This window comes from Lepidochelys olivacea (assembly GCF_965140295.1).
Source record: "Lepidochelys olivacea isolate rLepOli2 genome assembly, chromosome: 2".
NCBI classification, from domain to species: domain Eukaryota; kingdom Metazoa; phylum Chordata; order Testudines; family Cheloniidae; genus Lepidochelys; species Lepidochelys olivacea.
In genome coordinates this window covers 236,252,667-236,279,559 of record NC_140412.1, presented here as the reverse complement: position 1 = coordinate 236,279,559, position 26,893 = coordinate 236,252,667, and the positions used below count along the sequence as shown (strand labels likewise).

At 39.5% G+C, this 26,893-nt stretch overlaps 2 protein-coding genes and 1 long non-coding RNA gene across 5 annotated transcripts in view; 1 reads left to right on the top strand and 2 right to left on the bottom strand.

The window, feature by feature from the left end:
* LOC311516874 overlaps positions 1-8,983 on the bottom strand; it is a 62,285-nt gene extending 53,302 nt beyond the window's left edge. For 2 of the 3 annotated variants that reach the window (XR_014710522.1, XR_014710523.1), the window contains exon 1: positions 8,219-8,983. This is a non-coding gene — a long non-coding RNA (uncharacterized lncRNA). Of the gene's footprint in view, positions 1-7,042; positions 7,106-7,226; positions 7,295-8,218 lie in introns of those variants that run through there. The other variant, XR_014710524.1, reaches the window with a different exon arrangement.
* Positions 8,984-15,291: 6,308 nt separating this feature from the next.
* THNSL1 (threonine synthase like 1) lies at positions 15,292-24,126 on the bottom strand. Its single transcript, XM_084621246.1, has 2 exons — positions 23,908-24,126; positions 15,292-19,018 (listed from the first exon to the last, which is right to left on the bottom strand). The coding sequence occupies exon 2, from the start codon at positions 18,969-18,971 to the stop codon at positions 16,752-16,754; it is 2,220 nt and encodes a 739-aa protein (XP_084477372.1). The 5' UTR covers positions 18,972-19,018; positions 23,908-24,126; the 3' UTR covers positions 15,292-16,751.
* Positions 24,127-24,259: 133 nt separating this feature from the next.
* The window catches only part of ENKUR (enkurin, TRPC channel interacting protein), a 32,665-nt gene continuing 30,031 nt past the window's right edge, over positions 24,260-26,893 (top strand). Inside the window, exons 1-2 of the mRNA XM_084621247.1 lie at positions 24,260-24,394; positions 24,712-24,795. Coding sequence (XP_084477373.1) covers positions 24,719-24,795 — 77 coding nt within the window. The 5' untranslated portion in view covers positions 24,260-24,394; positions 24,712-24,718. The remainder of the gene's footprint in view (positions 24,395-24,711; positions 24,796-26,893) is intronic.

Genomic DNA, 26,893 nt, shown 5'->3' with positions numbered 1-26,893 from the left:
TCCTGGAGAAGGTGTAAATCCCTCCCATTGCTGCTTCACCAACTGCAATGGCCCCTTAACCTCACGGCCATATACAAGTTCAAATGGAGAAAACCCTAAACTGGGATGTGGTACAGCTCTGTAGGCAAAGAGCAACTGCTGCAATACTAGGTCCCAATCATTGGAGTGCTCATTTACGAATTTACGTATCATGGCCCCCAAAGTTCCATTAAACTTCTCCACCATGCCATTTGTTTGATGATGGTAAGGAGTGGCAACCAAGTGATTTACCCCATGAGCTTCCCAAAGGTTTTTCATAGTTCCTGCCAGGAAATTAGTCCCTGCATCTGTGAGGATGTCGGAGGGCCAACCTACCCTGGCAAAAATGTCTGCTAGTGCCTGGCACACACTTTTAGCCCTGGTGTTGCTTAGAGCTACTGCTTCCGGCCATCGGGTGGCAAAATCCATGAAAGTCAGTATGTACTGCTTTCCTCTGGGTGTCTTTTTCGGAAAAGGACCCAGAATATCCACAGCTACTCGCTGAAATGGAACTTCAATGATGGGGAGTGGCTGGAGAGGAGCTTTGACCTGGTCTTGGGGTTTTCCCACTCTTTGGCACACCTCACAAGACTGGACATAGGTAGAAACATCCTTGCCCATTCCCTCCCAGTGGAATGACCCCCCCAAACGGTCTTTGGTCCTGTTCACCCCAGCATGGCCACTAGGGTGATCATGGGCTAAGCTCAAGAGCTTGGCCCGGTATTTAGTTGGAACTACCAACTGTCTCTGAGGATGCCAGTCTTCCTGGTGTCCCCCAGAAAGAGTTTCCTTGTATAAAAGTCCTCTTTCTACAACAAACCTGGATCGATTAGAAGAGCTGAGAGGCGGTGGGTTGCTCCGTGCCGCCGTCCAAGCTCTCTGGAGGCTTTCATCTGCTTCCTGTTCGGTCTGGAACTGTTCCCTTGATGCTGGAGACATCAGTTCCTCATGGGATTGTGGACCTAGGCTTGGTCCCTCTGGAAGCGATATAGGGGATGGAGCTGTTTCTGTTGACTGTGAACCGCTCTCCGCTGGTGCACTATGTTGGGATTCAGGCTCCGGCTGAGCCTCTTGTGTAGGGTTATCGGCTGCTGCCAGTTCAGGTTCGGTGGGGCCCTCTGGTGTTGAGGTTGCAAGTACTGGATTCAGTGCTGACACGGGGTCTGGTGTTGGTTGTTTGGCTGGTTCCGGTTCTGGGACTGGTTCCGTCTGGGTCTCTGGGACTGGATCCACTACTGCTGTTGCAGACATTGGCCTGGGGTCCAGGTCCATCACCTCTGACTGGGTCCTGATAGAAGTTTCCGGAACAGAGCTAGGCCTCACGGCTTGTTTAGCCTGGTTGCGGGTGACCATTCCCACCCTCTTGGCCTGCTTCACATGATTGGCCAAGTCTTCCCCCAACAGCATGGGGATGGGATAATCATCATAGACTGCAAAAGTCCACATTCCTGACCAGCCCTTGTACTGGACAGGCAACTTGGCTGTAGGCAAATTGAAAGAGTTGGACTTGAAGGGTTGAATCGTCACTTGGATCTCTGGGTTGATTAAATTGGGGTCCACTAAGGAAGCATGGATAGCTGACACTTGTGCTCCGGTGTCCCTCCACGCGGTGACCTTCTTCCCACCCACACTCACAGTTTCCCTCCGCTCCAAGGGTATCTGGGAGGTATCTGGGCCTGTGGACCTCTGGTGTGATTCCGGTGCAATGAACTGTAATCTGTTGGGGTTCTTGGGGCAGTTGGCCTTTACATGCCCCAGCTCGTTACACTTAAAACATCGTCCAGCTGACGGGTCACTGGGGCGAGGAGGGTTGCTGGAGAACGGGGTGGTGGGACGATAAGGGGTCTGGAGGGTTCTTTGGGAGGTAGGTGGGGCTTTGGGCGGCCCCCGGTAATAGGGTGTGGTCTGGGGTGGTCCCTTCTGGTCTCCGCTCCAACTGCGACCAGTTTTCTTCTTCTCTGCCACCTCCACCCATCTGGCTCCAATCTCTCCTGCCTCAATTACAGTTTTGGGTTTCCCATCTAGGATGTATCTTTCTATTTCCTCAGGAACACCCTCTAAGAATTGTTCCATTTGCATTAGGAAGGGCAAATTTACTGGAGATTCAACACTTGCTCCTGATATCCAGGCATCCCAATGTTTTACAATGTGGTAGGCATGTCGGGTAAATGACATGTCTGGTTTCCACCTTAGGGCTCTGAACCTCCGACGAGACTGCTTGGGTGTTATCCCCATTCTGACTCTCGCCTTGGATTTAAACAGTTCATACTTGTTCATGTGTTCTTTAGGCATTTCAGCTGCCACCTCAGCTAAGGGTCCACTGAGCTGCGGCCTCAGCTCTACCATGTATTGGTCAGTAGAGATGTTGTACCCAAGGCAGGCCCTTTCGAAGTTTTCTAAGAAGGCCTCAGTATCATCGCCTGCCTTGTAGGTGGGGAACTTTCTGGGATGGGAAGTGGTACCTGGAGAAGGATTGCTAGGGTTTGTTGGTATATTCTGCTGGGCCTTTATCCTCTCCATCTCCTCCACATGCTTCCTCTCTTTTTCCCTCTCCTCCTCCACATGCTTCCTTGCCTCCATTTCCCTCTTGTGGGCAGCCTCTTGGTGTTGTTCTGCCTCCCTTTCTTGTTCCTTCTTCAGCTGCATGAGTTCTATCTGTCTTTCATGTTCCCTTTGTTTTTCCTCAGCCTGAAATTTGGCTAATTCCAGCTGTAGTCGAGCTGAGGATTTGGCCATTCTAACCTCTCTGTTTTTAACTAACTTTACACCCGACGTTTAGAAATAAACAAACAAAACTTGGCTGTAAAATTTTGCTGTGCTGGAATAGAATACCTATTCTCTGATAGTGATTGTCAGCCTACAGAAAAAGACAATTCCCTTGTCTCTGCTCTGGGCCCAAATTAAAGCAAAAACCCTCCAACTACTTGGAAACCTGCTTACCCAGCCCAAAGAAGAAAAAAATTTCTTTTCAAACCTGTGCTCCTTGTAAAACAAAAAAAAAATCAAAATCCTAAAAAAAAACCCTGCTACTTTTGTCTCCAGGCAAATGGGTATAGCACACACCCCCTATTTACTTTTAGGAAGAAAAGAAAAAAAAAAACCTCTGGGTTGGAAGACTGTGAATTTCCCTGCAGGAGTTAAGTACCCTGCCTCCAGGCAAAGAAAACCTGCAATTCACAAGATAATCCCCTTTTGTCTCTGCTTGGCCACAAAGCAGAGAGAAACCAAGCTGCTTTCAGTTTCAAAGCTGCTTCTGGACTTCCTAAAAATTCCTTTTTAAAATCTGTATTTCTAGTTCAAAAAATCTCAACTGGATCTCAAAATGATTTCAGGTTAATCCCACCGCTGTGCCACCATGTCAAGGTTCCTCCTCCACTCTGAACTCTAGGGTACAGATGTGGGGACCTGCATGAAAAACCTCCTAAGCTTATCTTTACCAGCTTAGGTCAAAACTTCCCCAAGGTACAAAATATTACCCCCGTTATCCTTGGAATGGCCGCTACCACCACCAAACTAATACTGGTTACTGGGGAAGAGCTGTTTGGACGCGTCCTTCCCCCCAAAATACTTCCCAAAACCTTGCACCCCACTTCCTGGACAAGGTTTGGTAAAAAGCCTCACCAATTTGCCTAGGTGACTACAGACCCAGACCCTTGGATCTTAAGAACAATGAACAATCCTCCCAACACTTGCACCCCCCCCCTTTCCTGGGAAATGTTGGATAAAAAGCCTCACCAATTTGCATAGGTGACCACAAACCCAAACCCTTGGATCTGAGAACAATGAAAAAGCATTCAGTGTTTTACAAGAAGACTTTTAATAAAAAATAGAAGTAAATAGAAATAAAGAAATCCCCCCAGTAAAATCAGGATGGTATATATCTTACAGGGTAATTAGATTCAAAAACATAGAGAACCCCTCTAGGCAAAACCTTAAGTTACAAAAAAGATACACAGACAGAAATAGTTATTCTATTCAGCACAATTCTTTTCTCAGCCATTTAAAGAAATCATAATCTAACACATACCTAGCTAGATTACTTACTAAAAGTTCTAAGACTCCATTCCTGTTCTGTCCCCGGCCAAGACGACTACAGACAGACACACAAAACCCCTTGTTTCTCTCCCTCCTCCCAGCTTTTGAAAGGATCTTGTCTCCTCATTGGTCATTTTGGTCAGGTGCCAGCGAGGTTACCTTTAGCTTCTTAACCCTTTACAGGTGAGAGGAGCTTTCCCCTGGCCAGGAGGGATTTCAAAGGGGTTTACCCTTCCCTTTATATTTATGACACTCATTCTTTCATGTTCTCTATGTATATAAATCTCCCCACTGTATTTTCCACTGAATGCATCCAACGAAGTGAGCTGTAGCTCACGAAAGCTTATGCTCAAATAAATTTGTTAGTCTCTAAGGTGCCACAAGTACTCCTTTTCTTTATGGAACAACTGTGATTTCTGAATAAAATTTTCAAATTAAGTGTTTTTCTGTTCATTACATTTTTAAAAATAAAAAGCTCATTGCAAAAAATTTACAAATGTTTCAGCCCTTCATGCAGAACCCCCCAAGAAGTGCTGTAAAGCCTCATCATTAATAAACTTCTGTTAGGGATGCTATTTTGTGGTAGAAGCTGGGATTCTAGCATATCAAAAGCAAATGTTCACTTGGAAAACATCATTTCTACAGAAGTCATCTTATTTTACCATTAAGAGCTGTTTATTATGCCTTTACAGGTCATTTATGGAAGAAAAATGCCCGTGAATATGGTTTCCTAATACCCTATATGTCTAATTTTTTATGTCAAAAAGAAAAGGACACAGGAAGAATGGTGAAAATATTGCCCTTCTCTTGGGGGATTAGGTCCCAAATATTAAAGGACTGTTTATTTTTCAGCTGTATGTATGGGACTGCTCTGCAGTGCTGACCTCTTCTAGCAGTTTAATCAGTGTAGAGTCTTGCACTGTTAAATAATAGAATACCATTTATTTAAATATTTTGGCTGTTTTCTACATTTTCAAATATATTGATTTCAATTATAGAACACAGTACAAAGTATACAGTGCTACCTTTATATTTATTTTTATTACAAATATTTGCACTATAAAAACAAAAGAAATAGTATTTTTCAATTCACCTAATACAAGTACTGTAGTGCAATCTCTTCATCGTGAAAGATGAACTCACAAATGTAAAATTATGTGCAAACAACTAACTGCCTTCAAAAATAAAACAGTGTAAAACTTTAGAGCATACAAGTCCACTCAGTCCTACTTCTTGTTCAGCCAGTCTTTCAGACAAACAAGTTTGTTTACATTTGCAGGAGATAAAGCTGCCTGCTTCTTGTTTACAATGTCACCTGAAAGTGAGAACAGGGGTTCACATGGCACTGTTGTAGCCAGCATCGCAAGATATTTACATGCCAGATGTGTTAAAGATTCATATGTCCCTTCATACTTCAACCACCATTCTAGAAGACGTGCATCCATGCTAATGACGGGTTCTGCTTGATAACAATCCAAAGCAGTACAGACTGAAGCATATTCATTTTCATCGTTTGAATCAGATGCCACCAGCAGAAGGTTGATTTTCTTTTTTGGTGGTTGGGGTTCTATAGTTTCCACATTGGAGTGTTGCTCTTTTAAGACTTCTGAAAGCATTCTCCACACCTCGTCCCTCTCAGATTTTGGATGGCACTTCAAATTCTTAAACCTTGGGTTGAATGCAGTAGCTATCTTTAGAAATCTCACATTGGTACCTTCTTTGCATTTTGTGAAATCTGCAGTGAAAGTGTTCTTAAAATGTACAACATGTGCTGGGTCATCATCAGAGACAGCTATAACAAGAAATATATGGCAGAATGTGGGTAAAATAGAGCAGGAGACATACAATTCTCCCCCAACGAGTTCAGTCACATATTTAGTTAACTCACTATTTTTTTAACAAGTGCCATCACCATGGAAGCATATCCTCTGGCATTGTGGCCAAAGCATGAAGGAGCATATGAATGGTTACCATATCTGGTACATAAATACCTTGCAATACCAGCTACAAAAGTGCCCTGCGAATGCCTGTTCTCACTTTCAGGTGACATTGTAAATAAGAAGCAGGCAGCATTATTGCCTGTAAATGTAAACAAACTTGTTTGCCTTAGCTGAACAAGGAGTAGGACTGAGTGGACTTGTAGGCTCTAAAGTTTTAAATTGTTTTGTTTTTGAGTGCAGTTACATAACAAAAAATATAATATGTATGTTGCACTTTCACAATAAAGAGATTGCACTACAGTACTTGTATAAGGTGAATTGAAAAATACTATTTTTGTTTATCATTTTTACAAATATTTGTAATAAAAATAATAATATAAAGTGACCACTGTACACTTTGTATTCTGTGTTGTAAGTGAAATCAGTATATTTGAAAATGTAGAATAACATCCAAAAATTAATACATTTCAAATGGTATTCTATTGTTTAACAGTGTAATTAAAACTGTGATTAATCGCAATTAATTTTTTTTAGTTAATCGCGTGAATTAACTGCAATTAATCGACAGCCCTACAAACAACACATAATCCATGGTTTGATTTTCACTATCACTAGATACTAGGAAACTTGATTCTTTGGGATGAGGATAGTGGTGGAGCCACAGAGACAGAGGGTAGAATAGTCTCATCTGCTTGCGAATGGGAGGCGGGGAATAGGAATCCCAAAGATCTTATGCAGGGGGAAGGGAATATACAGTTTTCATTTTAGTTTAGGGTTTGGAGGCATTGGTTTTACAGTGTTGATTCTGGCATTTTTAATGTTTTTATAGTTTCCATATGCATCTAATGGGAGATGCATGAGAGTGTTTGGAAAGCACTGTGGTTTTACTGGGTTTTAGTGACATTTATTGATATTTTAAGGAAACTTGAGTCCCACGTATAGCTTATCCTAATACAGAATTTCAGTTCAGTGCCAGGAGAATGATGCCACCTGAGGTGCTGAGATACCACTGAGCCCACCTGTTCTGCCAGGATTGGCCCCCTTTTTACCTGTCTTTCTGAGCCAGGGTCTTACGCCTCCTCCAGCACACACACAGGCAGGACCACACCCAACTGCAGAACAACACAAACACTCAGATCAGCTCTGGGAAGACTCAGCTTAAGGGACTTGCCCCAGCACTCAGGTGTTCTTCTCCCTTGGAATGCAGACCCAAAGGTATATTATGAAACCCACCTCCTCCCTCAATGTGGAGGAAGGTATGCACAGCCTCTTATCCCCCTCCAATTATGGATTGCACAACCTGGGTTATATTATAAACAAGAAATAAGTTTATTAACTATAAAAGGCAGATTTTAAGTGGTTAAAGAGATAGCAAACAGAACAAAGTAGATTACTAAGCAAATAAAACAAAACACGTAAATTAAGCTTGATTCACTAAAGAAGCAGGTTACAAAATGTAATTTTTCACCCTAAATGTTGAATTAGGCAGGATGCAGAGTTTCTGTAGTTCAGAATTCCCCTGTCTCAGTCTGGACTCACCCTGTCTTTCCCTTCAGGTTAGTTCCTTTGTCCCTTCAGGTTCTTTCAGCAGTCCTTCTTCTTGGGTAGGCAATGGAGGAGAGTCCCATTTGCCTTCCTCCCCACCCTTAAATAAGATTTACATAAGGTGGGAATCTTTTGTTTCCCAAACTTGATCCCTCCCCCTCTCCTGTTAGTGGAAAGTTACAAGATAATGTTTAGTATCAGGTGACAAGACCACCTGACCTAGTAGCGTCACAGTTATGTCCCAGGATGCCTCCCAGGAGGGAGAGAGATTAGTATCATCACACTCTTGTTGTTTCTTCCTAATGGCCCATCAAATCTGATGGGCTGTCGTCTGGTGGGTGCCTTCCCAATACACACCCAGTTGTAATTGTTACATAGTCCATATTCCTAACTTTAGATACAGAAATGATACATGCATATGAATTGGATAATCACATTCAGTAAATCTTAACCTTTCCAATGATGTCTTACATGAGCCATCTTATATAAAGTACATCTCAGTTATGTCATATCCATATCAGAAGCATATTTTCATAAAGAATATGGAGTGTAATGTCACAGAGAGTACTTACTTTGTTTTGGTATTAACTTTTAGAGTTAAAATATTTTAAAATCTAACATGTAGGATATGCTCCTGGCCTTTCAAAAATTTTTAGGGAAGACCCTTTTGATTTCCCCACCTTGTGCTTTGCTTCCACTTGCCAGAGCTTCCCTATTTGGACTTGACTGGCTACAGGCCTGGGCCTCTTTTGATGCATTTTCTATTGTAAACATGAAACAATTTTTCAATATTCCACATGTAGATTTTATCATAGACAATGAGTTGAAATGATTAGAGGTATGGAACAGCTTCCGTATGAGGGGAGATTAATAAGATTGGGACTTTTCAGGTTGGAAAAGAGACGACTAAGGGGGGGGATATGATAGGGGTCTATAAAATCATGACTGGTGTGGAGAAAGTAAATAGGTAAGTGTTATTTACTCCTTCTCATTACACAAGAACTAGGGGTCACCAAATGAAATTAATAGGCAGCAAGTTCAAAACAAACAAAAGGAAGTATTTCTCCACACAACACATAGTCAACCTATGGAACTGTTGCCAGAGGATGTTGTGAAGGCCAAGACTATAACAGGGTTCAAAAAAGAACTAGACACATTCATGGAAGATAAGTCCATCAATGGCTATTAGCCAGGATGGACAGGGATTGTGTCTCTAGCCTCTGTTTGCCAGAAGCTGGGAGTGGGCGACTGTGGCACCTAGCATTGGCCACTGTCAGAAGACAAGATACTGGGCTAGCTGGACCTTTAGTCTGACCCCCAGTATGGCCGTTCTTAAGTTAGGTTCTTATGAAAGTAGCTGTTGGGCCACATACTGCAACTGAAAGGGCAGCTAGGCTCCTGGGCAATGGGGAAGGAGAGAAGTGATCTAAATAGTCCAGCAAACTTTAAAGCACATGGGGAGAAAGGGTTAGAAAAAATAATCAATAACTGTATTCAACACAGAAGACAACATTTTCATATCCATTGCCCTACTACATTTCTTGTTCTTCTATTATGGACTATTTTTCAAAATGAAAGGATATAAACCATCACAATATATATATTTATAATGAAATGAGAGACTAATGAGCCATACTGTTTAGGAATAAGTCAGGTCAGAGACTGCATTAGTAGATTATTAGCAATTCTCAAATGATGGAAGGAACACAGCTAAACAAAACCATTAGCTTATTAAAAAGCACACCTGCTTGTAGTTTACTGATATCTAACAGCAAGATGTAAATAGGTTTACAGTGTCTTATGTATGGCCTGCATCCATTCTGATATGATTACAAATTTTGTAAATATATAAATCATCAAATGTTCCATGCAGAGATGGAATTCACAGATTATAAGGCCAGAAGGGCTCATTGTGATCATCTAGTCTGATCTTCTGTATCCAACACAGACCATATAACTTCTCTGAATTTATTCATCATGTTTGAACTATTGTAAGTCTTCTAGAAATAATCCAATCTTGATTTTAAAGTTTCCAGTGATGGAGAATCCACCACAGTCCTTGATCCAGTGGTTAATTATCCTTACTCTTGAAAATGTGCACCTTGAGTCCGAATTTGTCTAGCTTCAGTTCCAGCCACTGGATCTTGTTATATCTTTGTCTGCCCAATTAAGAGTCTTCAGTAATCAAATTTCCTGTTCCCTATGGAGGTACTTATAGATTGTGACCAAGTCCCCCCATAACCTTTTCTGTTAAGCTAAACAGAATGAGCTCCTTGAGGCCATCACTAAAAGGTAAATTTTCCAACCATTTAATCATTCTTGTGACTCTTCTCTGAACCCTCCCCAACTTATCACTATCTTTCTTGAATTGTGATACCAGAATTTGACACAGTATTCCAGTGGTCCAGAGGTAATAAAACTTTCCTATTTCAACTCAATATTCCCTGTTTATACATCCAAGGATTGCATTTGCCCATGCCAGCTGACCTGGGCTCACTGGGCTCAGGCTAAGGGACTGTTTAATTGCCGTGTAGACCTGCGGGCTCAGGCTGCAGCCTGAGCTCTGGGACCCTTCCACTTCACAGAGTACTCAAGCCCAGGCTCCAGACCAAGCTCAAACCTCTACACCACAATTAAACAGTCCCTTAACCTGAGCCCGGCGAGCCCAAATCAGCTGGCGTGGGCCAGCCACAAGTTTTTAATTGCAGTGTAGACATACCCTTAGTCACACCTATTGCACTGGGAGCTCATGTTCAGCCAATCATCCACTATGATCCTCAAGTCCAGAGTCACTGCTTCCCAGGATAGAGTCCTTTAAGTATGGTTTATAGTCTTTGTTTCTAGATGTAAGAGTATATTTTGCCATACTGAAATGCATAGTTTGCTTGCATCCAGCTTCCCAACAGATCCAGATCATTCTGTATCCGTGACATGTCCTCTGCAGTATTTATAAGCTTCTCATAATTTGATTTTTTAAAATCACTTCAATGGACGGTACTGATGCTTATTTTTAATAATTTTTTAAAGATTTTTATCACTTTCATTTTTCACAGTTGCAGGACATTATTGCAGGGAGGTCAGACATTTATTTAATGACGGTAGATGTTGAGCTTCAAAAAGTTAAATCTTTATAACCATTAAAGCACAAATTGTCATCATCACGTCATAATGTACAAACTAATAAGCTCTCAAGCAGCATTTTCTTATTTTGCCTATCTGTACATTTTGATTACTGTATTACTAAAGGAAATATGTTTTCAGCAGTTTGTGTGTGTATGGTGAAATTGTGTACCAACAAAAATCTAATCCTTCCAAGCCTAATTATGTACCACTCCTCCAATCTTTGTGTCAGCTGCAAACTTTTCAGTCATGATTTTATGTTTTCTTCCAGGTCCTTGATAACAATGTTAAATAGCACAGAGCCCACTAATAACACAGCCATTCAATTCCTGATCTACAATTACATTTTGAGATTGTCATTTAGCCAGTTTTTAATCCTTTTAATGTATGCCATGTTGATTTTGTATTGATTTGGGGGATGGGACTATGCTTGTTTTCATAGCAATACTTTATTTCAAATGGAAGAAATCTAAAGATATTCTAAGTATCAGTGGCACAATTTGAAATTAGAACACTGGGACCACTATTTTCCATGCTAGGTAATTGATTTTATGAAGTGTGGGATACTCTTAAAATGAGAAAAATATATTCCCATTAAAAACACAGGAAATGTTCATTATTTTGCTGTTTAGTTTCATTTTATTAAACATGCTGATATGTAAGCAGCTAATTCATCTATTTAATTATCCTTTGTTTAATGACTTCCCTATGTAACTCTTATTGAAGCCTTGTTTCCTGTGTTACATACGTGTAATTATCATCTTAGCCCCACTCTGGTTCCCACACCTACTGCCTTGTGCCACTCTGGCCAACTACAACAGCCGGAAAGCTGGCTTCACCAGCTCACCGGGAAATGATCTCAGAGTCAGGTTTGGGCTCTACATCACACTCCTCCCAGCTGCTAATATAGAGGACACAGGGGGGAGGAGAGGAGAGAGTGTGTGGTCATAAGTCACCAAGGTCCAGCCATTCACAGCAGCTAGAATGGACCCTAAAGGCCATTGGTAGCTGGGCATAAATTAGAGCAGCCTTTGTGCTGCTATAATTGATGCAAGGGACCACACCAGGCCCAGAATCTGGTGGCCACAAAGGCAGCAAAATGGAAAGGGCTAAGAGGGTAGCATTAAAGTAATACAATGTAATAAAACAAACAAAAATGATTGGGAGAGGAAAAACCTGTTGTATGATTTCTATTACTTTCTCTGTATGATGTTTTTAGACTCAGATTTTCAGAGCATAACATCCAGCATGCTGCGGTTCCAATCCTGACCAGGGCCCCCAGATGCTACTATAATACAAATAATAAAATTTTGTTGAAGCCTTGCACACTTTTGACCAATATGGAAAAACATAGCAAAATTTAATCCTTTGCTCTTGGCTGAGGCTCCTAAGACATGTGCTAAAATTGGTGGCTTTTGTGATGAGTATATCTGTCTACCAGGAACCAGACGGAGACTGGCAACTCATTTCACAAGGCCCATTCAACAGCTGTCAGATTACAATAACTTTTGGTCACTACGGACCTGGGCCAATTTCAGACTGCTGACCTTAAAACAAAATATTTCATATCACCTGCATCATTCATTTCCCATAAGATTGTTTAAGAGCAACAAGTTCCCCTCCACAGATAGTAAATAGATGGGTGGGGAGGTTAAATGGGCATGGATTTGCTCATTATTTTCACATAGATTGTGAACTCCTCAAAGAAGAAACTTTTTATATGTATACAGCACCATATAAACCTATTGTGCAATATAAATATGTTTAGGTACATTCTGCATACTGCTAGTAATTTTTTATATTCTTCCTACAATAGGGTGAAAGATTTCTTTTACTTCAGACACGGCTAGATATTCACTACTAGATCATTTAGTATACACCCACTATTCAATAAGTCTGGATAGACTGCTTATGCGGGCCATATATTTCAAATCCTTTTATCACTATGAGAGCTATTCTGAAACCATAGTTTACTTAGTAGATTTCATTTAGTTTTAGAGCATATTGATGAAGGCTTGACAGTAAGACATAGCTGGGACTAAGTTATAAACTGCATCTTATGATTATGCTAGCAAAGGCTGAACTTTAGGTACACTTTTGAAGTACACGGCATGTTTGACAGTGGAAAAAACAGATGTGTCAGGAAAATTTAGAATAGTTGATCTCCCAATATTTGTTGGGGAAAATATATAGTGAATAAGAATAGCTATGTAGACAGTACAGGGAGAGTACAGAATATAGTGTGGTTGAATAATTCTAACACTTACTTATGTTCTTGATGTTCCCGAATAATGCAGAGTGGACATTTTTTGGAAAACTGATTAATGTTCTATTTAGAAACAATTCTGCTAAAATATCACAATTTGTATAATATATACATATCATGATATATGAAAACCTCTGCATTTTCATTACTAGGGACATTCAAATGAAATCAGGACTGCCCCTTAGAAATTCATTTGCTTCTGCTGATCATTCTTTTACTCAAGTCTGGCATCGCAGGTAGTTGTTGATAACAGAAACAGAATGATGACTTAAGATGAGTTATGAGCAACTGGTCAGTTCCTAAGCAACACAGATCATATTTGAATGCAAATAGTCATAGGTAAAAGAAATAATATAAATACAGACAGTATATAAGCAGAACTCTTACAACAATTATCCTTTAAAGTTCTCCATGAGATAGCAGTGGGTCAGCAGAGGCTCATCTACACTCAGAAGTTGTAACAGTTTAACAAAAGATCTGACGCTACACCAGTTTAGGGAAACCAGTGTAACTTTACATGTGGACACTCAGACACTGTAACCCTGGCTCACATCAAATTAACTTCCAACACCACACCTTTATTTAAACCACTGCAACTTGTGTGCAGCCCAGGCCCAAATAGTATTGATATTGTCCACATCACAATGTTGATGTTATGTTTTCCTGCAAATACTCTAAGTGTATCATTTTCCTGCTAAAAGTAAAAACATTATTGCATAGCACTAATAGCGCAACACAGTATAACACTAAATAGGTTTTGGTATACCTTGTGTGAAATGAAAGCGTTAACACATTGGGTTGGTTTTCTTTAAAAAATGAGTGAATTTAATCCTTATAAAAGGTATTGGACAGCTTTAGAAACTAATTATTTAAGGCTATGGCAACACGCCGAAGCTTTTAGCGACACGGCTATGCCGCTACAGCCATGCCACTAAAAGGCATGCAGTGTAGCTGCTCTTTGTCAGCAGGAGACTGCTATTTTGTCCTGCCAACAAAAAGCTTCCCCTCTCCCCGAATGGCAATGGCTTTGTCGGCAGGAAAGCACTCCTACTGACAAAGCACTGTTCACACCAGCGCTTTTCATTGGTAAAACTTTTGTCGTTCGGGACAAAAAACCCTGAACAACAGAAGTTTTGCTGACAAAGTGCCAGTGTAGACAAAGTCTAATAGTTATCTATTGCCAGGACAGGTTTAACACAGACAGTAGCAGAGGAAAGCTCCCCAGGCATTGCCTTTATATGTCTATCTTAGCCTTAGAATTCCAAGTCTGAGGCTATGTATTCATTAGAAATGCTGCAGCTGCATGCTGTAGCACTTCAGTGTAGACACTCACTCCAGCACTGGGAGGGGTTCTCCCATCACTGTAATTAATACACCTGCTTGAGGGGCAGTAACTAAGTCAACAGAAGAATTCTTCACACCCGAGTGACGTAGCTGGATCAGCCTAACTTTTTAATGTATACATAGCCTAAGCATGAGATAATTAAATGTTCAGTTTCTAAATCCATTCAGTTCTTAACCTCTCCCAGTGCCAACTATGATTGTGTTCATATCACAGGAACTGTCATCTAGGAACCAAACTGAATTTTCCCCCCTCAATAATCAATCAAATTTGAGGTACTTCTGTGAGCTCTGAAATATTGGTGTTAGCCACACCACACTAAATCCTTCTGTATGTTGCACATAAAATTTTTCTCTGAGTATAGTTCAGCTGTTGCCTTATTCCCTTATAAATCAACTATACCACTCCTACACAGGCCTTTGACTTTTAACCTAATCTTGTTTATATTCTGTTTTCCTTTGCTCTATATTGTTTATTATATCAAGTTTCTCTTCTTAGATACCTTAAACCGTAATGTAAGTGTGTAAGTTTTAATACTCATGAAAGAGATGGCAAACAGGAATGGTCTGAGTTTCAGTGCTGCAACCACCCCACCCTATCCTGAAACATCCCTATTAGCTTATTGCAGTACAGGTTTTGTAATGAGCACATATGGTAAGACAATCACATTTATTGTTACTTGGGACCAAAAGGAAGAATTCAAACTCAGAGCTCCAGAAGTGAAAGGGTTGTTGTGCACTAACATGATGCACCATCAACGCTTTTCAGTAACAAACTCGCACTACCTTTTTCTAAGCCCCAATGATGTACTGCATTAAATGCCAGCAGTTAGCATTTCATCACTTATTTTTGGGCCCCGTTTCTGAAGATAAGAATACAAAGCGTGATTCTAGCATTACTGTGTTAAAAAAATGTATGTGCGATAGAGCTAAAAACAGCAGAAAAAATAACCAGAGATGTCCTGAAAAGCTATTAGAGAATAGCAAAGGGAAGGAAAAGAAAACTACATATTACATATGCACACATAACTTTGTAGTGGGATACACCTTTAATATACATGAGAAGCTATTATTTGTAATATTTATCATATAACATATACAAACCATTCCTGTTTCAATCAGCTTATAATGTGCTTGGTAACAGTATATCATGTAGCGGGTACTTAAACTTTACCCCTTTGATTGCCAAATACAATCTACAATTAGTAGATATATGGTAATCTCATCTAAGATAGTTTTGCACTTTGACATCCAGATCTATTATTTTTGATGCAAAAAACCTATTAAACCACTAGTCATTAGCTGATACAGAAAGGATAACTTGACCATGTGACCTAAAATAGATTGCCTTAGCAAGGATGGATAAGGTGCAGTAGCATCCAATTTTAGAAGCTTTTTTTTTTTTTTTTTTTTTAAAAAAAAGAAAATTTGCCTCAATCTTCGGCTAATAGTTTTCTGTGGCTTCTCAGATACACAAAAACCACTCAAAAATCAAGGGGAGAAAATTACAGAGGACATAAAAATAAAAGTAATTTTGAATATCCCCAGAAGCTTGGGGGGGGGGGGAGTGTCCCTGAACACAAACATAAAATTTGAGAAAAAGGATGGGAATTCAACAATTGAATATTTTAATTTACACTTATTCAAGAAGGCTTCTGATATTACTATCTTCTACTATTTGGTAAGATGGTGCAATAAACTTGTGAGCTCAAATAGAAAAGCCTCAGCAGAGGCTAATGGAAGTTGCAAGCACATTCAGGGAAGAAATATGCTTTAAAAGGTGATAATAAAACATACAGGCTCGAGGTTAAGGAAAAATACTGTCCCCTATGACAAGACAAAAAAAATGTTTTGACACTGAACAAGAATATGTGATTACATAGTCAATACAAAAACAATATATACAGAGAGAGCATATTAAAATATTGTAGGATTGTGTGGATAATAAGATATAGGTAATTTAACTTCAAGGATTCCAGTTTAAATATATCCCAGATGAAGAGAAGATGAAAGCTGTTACTACACCTGAAGGCTTTTCAATGCCCCATGTGAGATTAATGTTTAGCTAAATTTCCAGTGGAAAGTATTCACAGCACATACCACATACACAACACCACAACTGTAGCACTTGTTAGCAGTTTCAGATAGGATTATTCTTTCACCTTAGAAGTGCTCGCTCTCAAGTCAGGATTGAGGCACACTGCCAGGGTTTTGTGGGGAAGTGTGCACTACTGCACTTTTTCTGTAAAAGAGCCCCTCGGTCTCTTGGGCTTTCAAACAAGAACCGTTCACCCGAATTAGAATTCTCACATGCATGCAAAAAATTTTAAAATCAATGTTAAAATGTTTTAGCTGAACATGAAGATGAGAAAGTATACTCAGAATATAAACTTGCCAAAGACCTTGTGTACTATGCATTTATTAAAACATGACTTTTTAGTGAAGAAAATATTTAAATTGATATAATAAACACCAAGTAAATTTACTTAGAAAACTTTCATAAACTTATTTTGTATTACAGTTTCTATATGTGCCATCATGACATTCACATCAGCAGCACAGATCTGATGTTTCTGCTTTTCGTTCTCTTTCAATGTCTTTAACAGGCCCCTATGGACTGGAGGCAAAGGACTGTAAGAACTCAGCAAGTGAAGCTGACTTAAAGGATTCTGTTTTATTTCTGCAATCCTCAAAGCCCGCAGGATAGCAGGTGCAAACTTGGAATAATGAGCTGTAGATGAAATGATAACTGGACATGTTCTATCCTGTAATCGATCTGCAACTACTTTAGCAATAGCCGTGTGCGTGTCCAAAATATACCCTGTAGTACTGTATACAGAGTGGATAGCAGCAAGACAGTCCTCCTCAGAGCACCACCCAGCCACCAAGTCTTGCTGAAGCTTCTCAAGTAGATCTTTCTGCAACTGAAAGTGACATTGCTTTTCCAGCTCACTAAATAATTGTGTCACCAGCTGTCCATCACCACTAGCAATCAGGTGCAAATGTCGTTCAAGGTTGGAAGATTTCAAAATATCTATTGCTGGTGATGAAGTCTGCATTAATCTTCTTCCCCTTAAATCATAAAGACCTGTTCTTATGAAATCGGTCAAAACATTATTTCCATTGGATGCACAAATACATTTTCTGATAGGGATTCCCATCCTTTTTGCATATAATGCAGCTAATATGTTGCCAAAGTTTCCTGTAGGAATACACACATCTATTGGGTTTCCAAAAGTAATAATATCTTGATGAACAAGGTCAAGGTAGGCAGAGGCATGATAAATAACTTGGGGAAGTAATCGAGCCCAGTTTATAGAATTTGCTGCACTTAAAGCTGTTCCATATTCTACAGTAAGAAAGCCAGAATAATCAGAATTGGTAAATATTTTTTTTATAGCTGTCTGGCAAAAATCAAAATCAGATTTGACCCCCACTGACCACCCATTTTCTCTTTGGCAGCCAATCATCTGTGATTTCTGAATCTGACTTACTCCATCCTCAGGAAAGAAAGTGACCACAGCAATCCTTTGTTTGTCAGTATCACTAAGACGACTAAAACCATCTAGGACAGCACTCCCTGTGTCTCCAGAAGTAGCTACTAGGACCAAATAATTGCATCTTTTGGGAACACAGTATGCAAATAGATGAGGCATCAACTGTAACGCCAAATCCTTAAATGAGGCTGTTGGTCCATGAAACAACTCAAGGAGAAACTGGTTGCCTGTCAGATACCTAAGAGGGGCAATTTTAGAACAAGTAAAGTTTTCTCCATAAGCAATCTCAACAATTTCTCCCAGCTTGAAAGCAGGTATATCAGCAGGATGTATAAATCTTTCCAATATAACCTGAGCTCTTTCAACGTAAGTTGCTTCTACTAAGCTTTGCCATTCTCCAGCAGTGAATGTTGGAAGCCCCTTCTCAGGAACAAAGAGTCCACCATCAGATGCTAGGCCCTCAACAACAGCTTCAGTGAAATATTTAACAGAGCCTTTTTGCTCACATATTTCAGACCTTATATGTCTGGTTGAAATAAAAGTTTCTGATTCTGAGTCTTGATATCTCTTAACTGCATCAAGTACTTTATCTGCTACAACCTCTGCTGTAAGTCCACCTTCACAAAGAACACGAATATCATACCATTTTTTATAAAACTGCTTCCTAAACTGAAGTATGTCTCTCATAGAAATTCCAGAATCCTGCCCCACAATACGATCCACTTTCATTAATTCCAGCCTATCTATTATGTCTCTTGTGGGTACATCCAGATACACAACAATCCCATTTTTCTTCACATGCTGCATGCTGGCAGCATGCATTGGATTCGACCCAGAAAGGGAAATTACACTTCCAGATGCTGAAAACTTTAACAGGGCTTTTCCTTCCTCTTCTATAAATTGTCGACTACCAACATCCTGCAATTTTTCTGACACACTCATATTCCAGGTTGTTTCAAGGACATCATCATCCACATCTATGACACGACAGCCGAGTTTGTGACCTACTATTCTCCCAACTGTTGTCTTCCCAGCTCCAGGAGGTCCCATCAGGACAATATTCTGGTCTCCAACAAGAGAGAGAGTTGAGAGCCATGACTTCCACAGTTGTACAAATGCAAGAGTTCTTGGAAAAATCAACTTTAGATGTACACTAAAACCAATGTTCTGGGTTAATTTTAGATGCTGATACCGAACAACATGAAACATCTTCTTTCCACTGCTTTTTCAAGCTAACTTGACAAGTAACTTAAATACTATAAAGAGGAAAAAAAAGTAATTAGTAATTCATAGAAACATACCTAAAAAACCTTCGAGATGTGAAATTAAAAAAATCAGTCCCTTAGAATACAAAGCTAATTATGAGAGTGTCTCTCATAATGCCACAGGGGTAAATATTTATCAGTGAAAAAATACATCCTGACCTTTTACAGAGTACCATCTCACTTTTAGTGACAAATCTTTCAGCAATGCAAGATTTTAGAAAATAATTTCCCCTCATACTACACCTGCATACAAAATTTAGTTTATTTTTTTTTAAATGTTGAAATTTTGCAGGATTTCTAAAGATGTTACCAGACACCCAAAACTCAATTTCTCAGATCTGATGTCTTTTTGTCGCTGTCCCAAAAGGAAGAGGATCTGTAGTACACAACATAGAGGAATGAGTCTCTTTCTGTGTGCCCTATCTCTGTCAGTAGGCTCAGCTAAGGGTTGTACGCGGAACTACTCACAATTAATTGCAAAATGGTAGGTGTTGGATGCACACTCAATATTAACTTTTGAGGCCGATATCCTCAGGATAAATAAGAATAGTTGGCTGTTAAAACCGCCCTCAAAACCTAATGCTATAATGCTGAAATATATACTAACACATGTTTATTATTCCTACTTGTTAGTATATAAATATTCAACAATTGTTTCCTTAATAGCATAGATTTATTTTTAAACACACACAGCCCCTTATTGACAATGAAGGTAGACTAAATGTTTATCTTTACACAACCTAAAAACGTGTTATAAAATATTTGCCCTACATGTAGATGTTTGGGGTTTTGTTTTGTTCTTTAAGACAACAAAGTAGGGAATGCTACACAACCCACTTAAACTCATAGTAAACTCATGAACCTGCTGTAGGAATTCTGGCTCTAGCTCATCCAATTCCTTTCTAGGTAGACATGATACTGATCAAACAGTATCTCAAGTATTCCAAGGGTGAAATCATATTTGTTTTTACATTTGATGTAGATTGAACAGAATTAAAGAAAGAAAATAGAGTGAAGTGGATGTCACAGAAGTGACTTTACTCTCAGAATAACCTTGGTGTGAGAGATAAATACTGATAAATCAAGCTGTTCTCAATAGCAGCATCCTATTTTGCTTGTTTTGGGAAATCAGTGCGAGTGTCAACATGAATTGCAGAGCAGAAATTCTGTGTGATGTTTAGGGATAGTCAAAATCTTCACACAAGAGGAAATGATAACCACAAAACTGCACAAAAGCCTTACCGAGCCTCTTTCCATTTTATACATAAAAAAAACCTGCTGCTCTGTTACTGTTATTTGCTAATGGATATTAGCTAAAAATTATTATTTAAAATAAACAGGGTTGTCACAGTTTCTTTGGGAAATTAATCTATAATGAATCTAAAAAATAATCATTTACATATTGATGGTTATTAATGACTTTTTAAGGTCATTCCTGCCATGCAATGGCCATACTGGGTATATGGCCATACTGGGTATTTACAATTGCTATATCATTGATTATGTTTGGGATAGCAACATTAAAACTGCCAAGAATATTTTAAAAAGTAACTACAAAATGACCAGTGTTTATTTTCCAGGCCAAAAATTTAACTAACTTAACTCAGGATCACATTTTTAAAAAGTTATCCATAACCTGTACACAGTTACAGTAAAAGCCATGAAAACAAAAAATCTTCAAACCTACATAAAACAAAAATAGCAATAGTTTAAAATATTAACTTTTAATTGCTAAAAAACCCACTGTGCTGGCACAGGATAGGTGGGTTCAGCTGTGGTTTTTTGGAAGGTTTTTGCACAGATTTCTTGACTCAAAAGCAAAATTAGACCCCGCTGTTCCTAATAATTAGATTTTAAGGATTTGGTCTGGGTGCCAGTATTCTGCCTACTTGCTTAATAACATTATATTTAAACACTTCTGAAATCTTCTGGCATTCTAGATTATGCAAAGGCACAAAAATTAGTAGTCTGAAAATTAATGATGATACGATGCTTTACTATTACTAACTAATAATATGGGGAAATAGATACAGTAATAAATTCTAGTCCTGAACAAAGACTTCATGAAGACAGTTAAGATGGTAATAACAAATTACAAAATCAGGAAGCAAACATACTAAAATGCTGTACCTGAAAAAATTAAAAAACCTCTAACATTTGAAACTCTAGAAATTCAAAAATAAAATTTACACAAACAAGTTTATTTCTGGTCTTATAACCTATCACAAACTGTGAATCAGCCATTTTGAGGCGATAATAAATATTAAAACTACTTTTCACATTTTAAAATAATTAACAATTAAAAAGCAATACACTGCATGCATACAACTCCCCACTGTCCTTCATACACAAGAGGCAAAGTTGCATAGCATACACTGCTGTTTTACAGAATGAGATACTCTGATCTACGCCTAGTATTTGTAGACAGGATGAGGTCTGAGTTGGTATCTGTTGTAGGCAGATGACAACACTACAGACTTCCACAGAGAAATAAAATTAAGTGTAGGGGGTTTATTTTATTTTATTTAAACCCTCTATTCGATACAGAGATGAGCAGATGGAAGAGTTTTAAATATGTTGCAGACAGCTGCTTTGACTTTGTGACATATAGTGAATAGTAGACAGTAGTAAATGTTTGGAGATTCATTGTTGTGGATTAGATATAAAAATGTGTATCAGTTACAATGAGCATGGAAGACAGATAACAACACAAAGAGCCACAGGAATGAGGAGCCTGTAAAACATAGAATCAAAGAGATCCTTTGTCCTGATGGCTGTCTCTATCTTGCAGAGTTTATAAGAGCCTAGAGTTCAAATCCTGGGTGGCATTCACTGGCCCTGATGGAGTCAGCTGATTTTATGTACTCACCCAAAGAATACAGCAAAATTCAGCTGGCTCGCAGAGGAAGTCCTCGAGGGTGTAGTGTATCACTCAAAAATTAATCATCCCCATTTTTCAAAAACATGCAAGCCACTAGTCCTCAATGAGAACGAATGAATAAACAACCCAATGTAGAATTCCTAAATACCACATCTGGATGTTTGATTTGAAGTTAATTATTTTAAAAAAGGCTAAGGGATGACTTGATTATAGTCTACAAGAATGTACATGGAGAACAAATATTTGAGAATGATCTCCTCAATCAAAAAAGATATCCAATGGCTAGAAGTGGAAGCTAGACAAATTCAGACAGGAAACAAGGTGTAACTTTTTATCAGTGATGGTAATTAGCTAGTGGAACAATTTACCAAGGGTCACATGCATTCTCCATCATGGGAAATTTTTAAATCAAGATTAGATGTTTTGCTAAAAGATACGTTTGAGGAATTATTTTGAGGAAGTTCTATGGCCTGTGTTATACAGGAGGTCAGACTAAATAATCATAATGGTCCCTTCTGGCCTTGGAATCTATTGATTGTTTTTCCTCATTTTTTAGTGCGTAACTTGAGATACTGGTACCTGATTTGCAGAAGTGCTGAACACATAACTGCAACTGAATTCAATGGGAATTCTGCTCTGAGCAAACAAAGTGCTATAGAATGCTAAATACTCTGAAAAAAATCAAGACTTAAATGTCTCAAATTGGGCACTCACTGGTGGAAGACACTTTTGACCTTAATCTCTGCTTGCTTCAGTTCTTCATCTGTAAAATGGGCATAATACCACCATCTTACCTAACCATGGAGTTGTGAAGATAAATTTATCAATGTTTGAGAAGACTCAGGCCCAGATCCTTAAAGGTATTTAAGTGCGTAACTCCCACTGATTTCAATGTGAGTTAGGCACCTAAATACCTTAGGTTTCAGACCTCAGATACTAAACTGAAGAGCACCATAACAAAGCCCATGAAAAAATTAAGAAATATGTTCAGAGCAGGCTATGAAGGGTGTGCAGTATATAAGCCATGGGGTCATACACTGAATGGTCAGAATACAACCAAATATTGAATAGCTACCTATTCAATGAGCACCATTCATCCTGTACATTGAATGAGGCTGGAGTCCCGTGGAAAAAATAATACATGATCATGAAATTAAAGACGATATCACAATGCATACACACAAGAGGGCCGAATTAAGGATGCACAGACAACCTTACTTCTGGCACTTGCTAACTTCTGAATACTTGATGTTGCAACCTTAATTTTCTCTTAACTTAATTTTGTTGTATGTAATTATATATACCACTACAGGTTTATGTGATGTTTTACAGTGACACATAAAAGGATGAGGTCCCTGCGCTGAGGAGCTTTTCATATTCTAAAGAAAGATCCATTACAAAATGTCAATAGATGTGGAAGGGAGCTGTAAAGAAAAAAAGAGGGAATGTAACTCAGAAGGGTTTTATCATCTCCCCTGAGAAAAAAGCAGAAAATTGATACAACATAGATTCCAGGCTCCACTTAGGGGTATTTTTGTTTTTCAATATACTACAAGAAACAAACTATGTTTCAGAGGAAAATTAGAGTATATAGACCTAACTTCTTCAACCAGGCCTACCAACATTTTCTCTGTTATTACTATGAAATTGAATTTATAATAAACAATGAGATATTGAGCACTTCATTTTAGGCCGGATGGGGAGAAAAGGCAGCTGCCCCGCAGCAATGGGGACCTCCCCCTCAGGGGGATGGTGGAGATACAGCTGCCCCCTCACTGCAATGGGGACCCCTCAAGGGGCGGAGGGATACGGCTGACCGCGCGCGGCTATAGGGACCCCTCAAGGGGCGGAGGGATACGGCTGACCCCGCGCGGCCATAGGGACCCCTCAAGGGGCGGAGGGATACGGCTACCTCGTCACTGCAACGCCCTTCGAAGACGGGCAGAACCCCCGTAACTCAGTATAGGTCCTAAAATGAGTCACTGAGAGTCAAACGTACCCGGGAGGGGCCAGGAGGGAGGTTCAGAACCCAGACATTAACCGCACCGCAGGCAGAGCAACGTGAGATTCAACTGCCCATCCTCCCGTGCCAAGTTGGAATTTGGTCCCCCTCGGCACCGCACCAACCAGCTCCGGGGTGCGCATGCGCCTCCCAACGCAGGGCAACAACAGCTCGTGAGCAATCATTTCTCAGCATCCGTCCTACGTCAGCGCTCGTGCGCCTGCGCAGCCACCGGGGCACTCCCACCCTGCTCAGCATAGTGCGCTTGCGCAGCATCCATCTTCCCATTCTTAGTGTTGAGTACCGTCCCTAACTTGCTGGCGGGCTCAGAGAGACGGAAATGAGGTCACAAATAGCCCCACCCCTCCACACAAAGGCGTTACTAAGCAATAGTTTCCCATAGCAACTGAAGAGACAACAGTAGGCAAATCCCTAGAAGCAGCAGCAGCAGCATCTTCTCTGAGCCGAAACCAAGCGGAGCAGGGTGAGGGAAGGAGGGAGCCACGGGGACGGGTTGGGGGGAAGCGGGGGTGATGTGGATAGGAGGGGAATGAGCGGGAGAGAGGGAATAGTGTGCTGGAGAGGAGGAGGAATGAAGAGATGGTGTGGGAGAGGGTCGTAGGAGAGAAAGGAGGGAGCAGAGGAAGAGAGAAGGGCTGGAAAGAATGAGAATGGTGGAAAAGGAGGGAGTAGTGTGGGGGATGAAAAAAACAGAGGGAGAAAGGGAGGCAGATAAAGAGGAACTGAGATTCCTCAACAGTTCATACAGTGTAAATGTATTATCCCCATGTGCCCCATCAGGTCAAGGATGACAGCGCTGTGTGCCCAAGAGAGCATATATAATCTCCTACCCCGGGTGGAGGAGAAGCCTATCAAACTACCAAGGTACGTGGGTAAGAAAAAATCAGTTTGTTCTGTGATTTTGTCTAATACACTCCAGTTTTTATTAGCTCACATGGGGAATATTAGCTCACATGGGGAACTGATATGGCGAAGCTGTAAATATATATCCAGATAACACACTTGCTATGGCTTGTTACTAACCATTATTATATAAAAACAAACCAAATTTAATACAACCTTTTGTGCGCTCCTTTTATAAAATAAATGGAAGTGTTAATGAGTTACCAGGACAAACATGTCCATTCTTTGCCCAACTAAGGGGTCCACATTGCTAATTTGTCACATTCCTGGGTTCTACACCATTAATATATGAAAAATGGAGCATGTTGCAGGCCCATTCATTTTTCATTATTTATTATTTAATGTATACCAACAATGCTCTTGGCATTATACAAAATAGAGAGGAAGGTGTTTCCTGCCCTGAGGAGCTTTTAATTTACATTCTGTTGCATCACTACCCTCAATAGGCCATTGTCTGCATCCTCCATAACTGAAAAATCATTTCCTTCACTTTGTCTTGTAAGTTACACAAAACATTTAGCACACTAAAAGGGACTTGTCTAATTCACGTTTGGGAAGAAAGAGAGGGAAATCCAATGACATGGTATAAGAATAGTCAAGGAGAGAAGCTATCCTAAGACCCTTCTCCTCCTTCATGTCAAAAGATCTGCATTTCTTTTTTGTTCTCCAGTTTTTAAATTGTATGAGAAGGAAGCTCTATCTCCTACCCAAAGGTCAGAGACCGTAACCTCAATGTCTGGATCTCAGTAGCTTAGCTTGCATGATTGAAGAAGGAAAGCAGATTCTCAAATGAAAAACCCAACAATTCTGAAAAATCCTGTCATCAACTTAGAGAAATGCTAGGCATTTCTTATTTACTTGATCAAAAACATAGGGGACCACTACAGGAAGGAAGTGGAAATTCACCTTAATTCTAACACCACTGTCTCTGGTTTTACAAGCTCTGAGCCATGGTAGTTGCAACCTGTTCTATCCATACACTTTTATTCATGATCTGGTTGTACCTAGAAGACAGCTGTACAGGATTCCACCCGTAAGTCACACAATCAAAGTATTTTTCAGGCAAAACAAAATAGTACAGTACAGTACTATTTATTTGAAATCTCTTGAATCCCAGTCTCCCTGTTAACCTGGGTGATTCCCTGTCTTTTAGATCACCCACATCTAAAGACTGTAATAAAAATAAATGATCTGTCTGACACTTGCAACACTTTTCCTTCTGTGCACATTTTCATTAATGCTGCTACCGTGACTCCCATTCAGCTGAACTTGTTTAACCAAAGTAATTCCTTCTGTTCTTTTTGGTTAACTAAGTTGTACTATATATATTGTCTTTTTTTGCCTTTACCGTACTTGAAAATGCATCACAGATTGTTGGGTAACAGCTTAGGGTTTAGCCATTTGAGAGGACTGCACAGTTCATTCTGTGACTTTGTCTGAGACATTCCAGTTTTAATCTTAATGTTATTATTATGTATTATTATTAACAAAAAACAGTTTGTGGGTACTACAATTTGATACCATAAGAGATCCGTATCTTGAGAACAGATAGATGTGCCAATAAATCCATTAGTCTTTTTTTGTTGTTGTTATCGTTCCTTTTAGGTTTTGTCACACAAGTAAGCATCCCTTTGGACAAACTAAGTTAGGGTGCCATTCTCAAGGAGAATAACCTTATTGCATTATAAATATCATGTCCAGAATTATGGACATATAGTATATATTCTTTCATGCCTTAGATCTAAATCTGCACTCACTGAAGCCAATGACAAAATTGCCATTGATTTCAGTCGTTCAGGATCAGCCCTATGCCATATAAGAAGTCCAGTAACTCCTTGCTTAATGTAGTTATGTAACATAACATAATGTAGTTATGTTCCTGAAAAATCCGAGTTTAAGCAAAGCGATGTTAAGCAAATACAATTTTCCCATAAGAATTAATGTAAATGTGGGGGTTAGGTTCCAGGGAAATTTTTTTCACCAGACAAAAAGCTATATATATATATATACACAAACAGTATAAGTTTTAAACAAACAATTTAATACTGTACACAGCAAT